The sequence below is a fragment of the Panulirus ornatus genome, chromosome 20 (assembly GCF_036320965.1).
Source record: "Panulirus ornatus isolate Po-2019 chromosome 20, ASM3632096v1, whole genome shotgun sequence".
In the NCBI taxonomy this organism is placed as follows: domain Eukaryota; kingdom Metazoa; phylum Arthropoda; class Malacostraca; order Decapoda; family Palinuridae; genus Panulirus; species Panulirus ornatus.
This window is the reverse complement of record NC_092243.1, coordinates 14,981,172-14,987,970: the sequence shown is the minus strand read 5'-3', so window position 1 is coordinate 14,987,970 and position 6,799 is coordinate 14,981,172. Positions and strand designations below refer to the sequence as shown.

The window sequence follows — 6,799 nt, the reverse complement described above, 5'->3', positions numbered from 1 at the left end:
ACATAGTCAACAAATCTAAGCATTCACACCATGTCGCAAAACCCACTGAAAAAACACCAAATGTATCTCGACTGAATGAATCAAAGGTAGCGGACTCTGCAGGAGAAAAAGGCTTTGTACAGAATTCACACACCACCAAGAAAGTACGCGATATGCCTGTAACACCTCAAGATGAAAACGAGGAGCCCTAGTAGGTAGTTCGGAAGAAAAAGAAGCGTTCCACGAATGTGAATACCACCAATATCGAAAGAAATCATGATGGTCACAAGGTACATTAGGGTTTTTCTGACTAGCAAAACTAGTCCTCAGACATAGTCAACATATCTAAGCATTCACACCATGTCGCAAAACCCACTGAAAAAACACCAAATGTATCTCGACGGAATAAATCAAAGGTAGCGGACTCTGCAGGAGAAAAAGGCTTTGTACAGAATTCACACACCATCAATAAAGTACGCCATATGCCTGTAACACCTCAAGATGAAAACGAGGAGCCCTAGTAGGTGGTTCGGAAGAAAAAGAAGCGTTCCACGAATGTGAATACCACCAATATCGAAAGAAATCATGATGGTCACAAGGAACATTAGGGTTTTTCTGACTAGCAAAACTAGTCCTCAGACATAGTCAACAAATCTAGGCATTCACACCATGTCGCAAAACCCACTGAAAAAACACCAAATGTATCTCGACGGAATGAATCAAAGGCAGGGAAATCTACAGGAGAAAAAGGCTCTGTACAGAATTCACACACCATCAACAATATAGTAGCCCATATGCCTGTAACACCTCAAGATGAAAACGAGGAGCCCTGGCAGGTGGTTCAGAAGAAAAAGAAGCGTTCCACGAATGTGAATACCACTAAAATCGAGAGAAATCATGATGGTCACAAGGTATATTAGGGTTTTTCTGACGACAACCAAAAAAATCGCCGCGATAAGAGGGACATGAAAGCCACCACAATCAACCAAACCCAGCCCGTTCATAAAAAAGGGGGTTGGTTGGAGTGGCTGGAAGTACCTTTCGCGCAACAAATGGAAATAATTGGACCCCAACTCAAAGTGTGGCGAGAATTAGAGCAGAAATACAACGTAAAGATAACATTTGCAACTACCGTTAACCCCCAAAATTACGTTATCCTTCAGGGAAAAAGGGAAAATGTAGGCAAAGCTTGCCAGCACATTATAGGTCTCGTCGATAAACAAGAGGTCACGCACGACGGAGGGGAACTCGCATCGGTAATGAAGAGCATGGATCACCGCAAAGACCGTCCCAACAGAATATGGCCGCTCGGTCACGTACAAGAAACAATTGATATTGATCCAGCTTTCTTCGGACGTCTCATCGGACGGAAAGGTACTACCCTGGCCAATTTAAGGACAGAATACCACGTTCACATCCATATTCCTCATCAACATGAACAGTATAAGGGAATTGATATAATTGGTAGAAAAACAGACGTGTAAAACGCTAAAGCAAGGATTGCACAGATGATAAATCCAAGATATACATCTACCCGTGCATACAGTAATGTTAAGGTTTAAACTCAAGGTTATCAAAGGGACAATCAGCAGAACAGGACCAGAACACTAGATGATCCCAGCCAAAACTATCCTTCACAAACGAAGGAGCCAAAATTACGCAGATAACGGGGACGTGGAAAGTAGTGATACGTAGTGCGAAAATTCTCCGTCACCAGTGAGTGAAAACAACTGAAAGGTTCACTTGCCTTTGGTGCTGTTTGAGATTAATCGTACATACTAAGCACGTCGCCTTTTATATGAATATTTCTCTATCAATCATTCACATAATCAACAACGACAAAGTATACTGAAATGTAAACCTGACAGAAATAATGTTCTATGCCAAATAACTTTTTATCTCCTTTTGAAAACTGATTCTTATATAAACCTTATTTTCCAGTTTTGCCTGTTTGAAGAAATTTCCGTTTGGGACTATTGTTGCAGGCACAGAAAACATTATAGGAAAGGGGCTACCCAAGAACCATCCTGAGCTGATCTCTCTATTATGGGTTTATATCAATTTCCCAATCCTACAACCTACGATTCTTGGCCTCTCTCATAATTCAAACCTAACTCGCTATACTAAGCAAACCTCACTACGTAGGACCCATCGCCTTAACTTTTCACAGCCATCCTCACTATTGAAGAACTTCTTACCACATAATAAGGCACGGCTATTCAATTGGCGAAGAAAGGCCCAAAGCCGGCTATTGAGTGGTCTTTCATTAGCTATTTGACGACTGACAAAAATGGAGTGAATTAATGAAATTTATTGATTTGATTAAGTACTTACGAAAGTTTACAAAAAAAGATTGTTATCGGAAGGAGATGTATTAATTACCTGATCGCAACGTGATCAATTGTAATAACCATTTCAGTAAAATGATTAGAGAAAAAAACGGAGGTAGGATAAATGCATGGTCATCAATCTGAGTTTCATATTCCGGCTTTACTCCTAAAGCAATTGAATATCCCTGTCATAAATCACCAAAATCTGTTTACACCGCAGGCAAACTAAGTAACAGGCGTGTCAGTTTCTTATATTTCGCTGTATCTTAGCTCTTCAAGATGTCATACATGAGACCAAGAGGTACAGTTTACACGGACCGTTACTTAGTGCGACCTGTAAGTCACCGCGCAAGGATATGTGCGATGCGTTGAAAATGAAACACCTGCTAGCCTCTCTCTCTCCTACATTAAATTTTCCAAACTTCAATAATTCTTTTTCGCCCTTAGATATTTTTCAGTGATTTGGTCCTAGATCAGTTACAGTACAAGAATATAAATGCATTATATTTCGAGGTAATTATGGTATTCACTACATGTGAATTACTTTGCCAATTACTCCTCGCCCAAGCATCCTCACCAAGTTTATAATTGATAGAGTTTACGTCAGTCTAAACGTTTGCATTACTGGAGGAATCATGAAGCTTACAGCTGCCTGGTCAGATGCTCTGGAAAGCTTCGACAATACAGGTCTTACATACGCCTCCCCGGCTTTCCCCCTTCACGTTATTCTGGTTACCCTTCACGCCCGTCATCTTCCACTTAACGAGATGGTGATGGGCACACAGTCTGAGGCTGGAATAGTGGAGCCTGGCTGCCATGGGTGACGGTGGAGAGAGAGAGAGAGAGAGAGAGAGAGAGAGAGAGAGAGAGAGAGAGAGAGAGAGAGAGGAGTTAATCACCCATTATCAGGAAGGGTAATGGACTAGGGTGATACAAGGACAGGAGGGCAAAGTTGATAATTCGTAATTCATATCTGTCTCTCATGATAGTTACTAGGTATAAGGACGTGAGGGGTCTTTATAAATCTCTCTTTACTTCTTTATCACTTTCTTGTCCTCTTTAAAAGTAGAACTTTTTCCTCGTGAATATGAATAAATAAAAAAAAATGGTGTTCATGAGAAAATATTATTTCTACAGAAATAAAGAATAAGGTTTGACGATTTTTTTTTGTTTCACCTGTACTCTTTTGTCTGTTTCTTATTTTTCTTCCTTATTTCACATCTTTTTAGAATAAAACCTTGTTTCCATAATCATGAATGAATAAAAGACAATATGTCTATGAGAGAATCTCGTTTTCACAAAAGAAATAATAAATTAGGTAAAAAGGAAGTGAAGATTTTTCTTTTTTTTAATGTTTTCCATTTTTTTCAACTAAAGTGGTGTCCATTGGAAATATTTTTGTAACATAAATTTTACATAATACACAAATCATCAGGGCTCACTGAGCTTTAATCTGCATGATAAAATCTCCTTCGAAGTCTTGCAGGAGTTTCTTCAAAGTTGGCCGTTCGCTTGGTTCTTCCACAATGGCCAGATCCACCAGATCCATGGAATGGAAGTTGTCCTCTGGCACGCAGCACAGAATCACGCCCATGAGGAAGCCAAAGGAATAGACGTCGGAGGCCTTTGTGCTTGGCCCTCCGGCGGCGACCTCTGGGGCAATCCAGCGTTCTCGCCCTCGCCACAGGCAGTACCAAGATCAATGATGTTTACCACGGGTGCCTCAGTGGTGCCGCTGACGATAATGTTGTTAGTTTTGAAGTCATTGTGAATGATGCCTTTCTCGTGGATCTCCAGCAGCTGGCGTCCTGCCTTGATCCCCAGCTCTCGGAGGTCGTAACCAGAGTTGCTTTCAAATATCAGTTCGTGCAAGGTGTGGCAGCCCACCAGGGTCATGAGGAGGGCAGGAGGATCACGGGCATATCCAAGAAGTATGGGTGTTCCTCCAGCCCCTTCCAGTTTTTCCATGAGGTTGGCCTCCTCTGAGAACATGAGGAGGTTGTCCATCCCGTTCTTAGACACCTTGAGGACGGCGGTGGAATCCTGCCAGGGTACGAGGTACACTCTCCCAGACTGCCCCTCGCCAAGAATTCTCTCCTTCCGGGAAACGAGATCCTCGATCTGTGCTCTCTGGAGATGGATCATCTTGAGAATATAACAAAATCTGTGAAATGCTTACCGACGTCAACTCGGTATCCCAGATCTTCACAATATAGTGAAAGTGTTTATAGTGAAGATGACTACAAATATAGCCATGTGGTGTATATCCCAGCGCTTCACGAATATAGTGAATGCGTGTGTAGTGAAGATGACCACGAATATAGCCATGGCGTGTGTGTGTGTGTGTAGTGAAGATAACCGACCACGTTGACCCGCTATCCCAGGTGTTCATAGATGTAGTCAAGGCGTAAAACTGATGCTGCAGTAAATATACCTATTATGGGCATCAAGAAAATGGGTTTGTGAGGGATAGCTGAAGATGAGTTCATCGAATGGGTAGTCAAGATGAAGGGGGTGTAACGAAGACATCACGGCGCCAGGATATGTGTGATGCGTTAACGTAAAGTAACATGAAAACAGAAATTGATAAAAAGTTATGAATATGAAACAAAACCTGATCTAAAACAGTACTGACTACTCTCACTGATACGAAAAATCTACATTGCACACAACTAGCCTTCAAAATTAATATATATATATATATATATATATATATATATATATATATATATATATATATATATATATATATATATGTATATATATATATATATATATACATATATATATATATATATATATATATATATATATATATATATATATATATATATATATATATATTATCATTATTTGCTTTGTCGCTGTCTCCCGCGTTTGCGAAGTAGCGCAAGGAAACAGACGAAAGAAATGGCACAACCCACCCCCATACACAATGTACACACACACACGCCCACACACGCAAATATACATACCTATACATCTCAATGTACACATATATATACACACACAGACACATACATATATACCCATGTACACAATTCACACTGTCTGCCCCTATTCATATCCATCGCCACCTCGCCACACATGGAATACCATCCCCCTCCCCCTCATGTGTGCGAGGTAGCACTAGGAAAAGACAACAAAGGCCCCATTCGTTCACACTCAGTCTCCAGCTGTCACGCAATAATGCCCGAAACCACAGCTCCCTTTCCACATCCAGGCCCCACACAACTTTCCATGGTTTACCCCAGACGCTTCACATGCCCTGATTCAATCCACTGACAGCACGTCAACCCCGGTATACCACATCGATCCAATTCACTCTATTCCATGCCCGCCTTTCACCCTCCTGCATGTTCAGGCACCGATCACTCAAATTTTTTTTCACTCCATCTTTCCACCTCCAATTTGGTCTCCCACTTCTCCTCGTTCCCTCCACCTCCGACACATATATCCTCCTGGTCAATCTTTCCTCACTCATTCTCTCCATGTGCCCATACCTTTTCAAAACACCCTCTTCTGCTCTCTCAACCATGCTCTTTTTGTTTCCACATATCTCTCTTACCCTTACATTACTTACTAGATCAAACCATCTCACACCACACATTGTCCTCAAACATCTCATTTCCAGCACATCCACCCTCCTGCGCACAACTCTATCCATAGCCTACGCCTCGCAACCATACAACAGTGTTGGAACCACTATTCCTTCAAACATACCCATTTTTGCTTTCCGAGATAATGTTCTCGACTTCCACACATTCTTCAACGCTCCCAGGATTTTCGCCCCCTCCCCCACCCTATGATTCACTTCCGCTTCCATGGTTCCATCCGCTGCCAGATCCACTCTCAGATATCTAAAACACTTTACTTCCTCCAGTTTTTCTCCATTCAAACTTACCTCCCAATTGACTTGACCCTCAACCCTACTGTACCTAATAACCTTGCTCTTATTCACATTTACTCTTAACTTTCTTCTTTCACACACTTTACCAAACTCAGTCACCAGCTTCTGCAGTTTCTCACATGAATCAGCCACCAGCGCTGTATCATCAGCGAACAACAACTGACTCACTTCCCAAGCTCTCTCATCCACAACAGACTTCATACTTGCCCCTCTTTCCAAAACTCTTGCATTCACCTCCCTAACAACCCATCCATAAACAAATTAAACAACCATGGAGATATCACACACCCCTGCCGCAAACCTACATTCACTGAGAACCAATCACTTTCCTCTCTTCCTACACGTACACATGCCTTACATCCTCGATAAAAACTTTTCACTGCTTCTAACAACTTGCCTCCCACACCATATATTCTTAATACCTTCCACAGAGCATCTCTATCAACTCAATCATATGCCTTCTCCAGATCCATAAATGCTACATAAAAATCCACTTGCTTTTCTAAGTATTTCTCACATACATTCTTCAAAGCAAACTCCTGATCCACACATCCTCTACCACTTCTGAAACCACACTGCT

At 41.6% G+C, this 6,799-nt stretch overlaps 1 protein-coding gene across 1 annotated transcript; it reads right to left on the bottom strand.

Moving 5' to 3' along the window:
• Nucleotides 1-3,893: 3,893 nt before the first annotated feature.
• Nucleotides 3,894-4,454, bottom strand: LOC139755718 (uncharacterized). The gene has a single exon (XM_071674356.1). It carries the CDS (start codon nt 4,452-4,454, stop codon nt 3,894-3,896), a length of 561 nt encoding a protein of 186 aa, XP_071530457.1.
• Between the last annotated feature and the right edge of the window lie 2,345 nt (nt 4,455-6,799).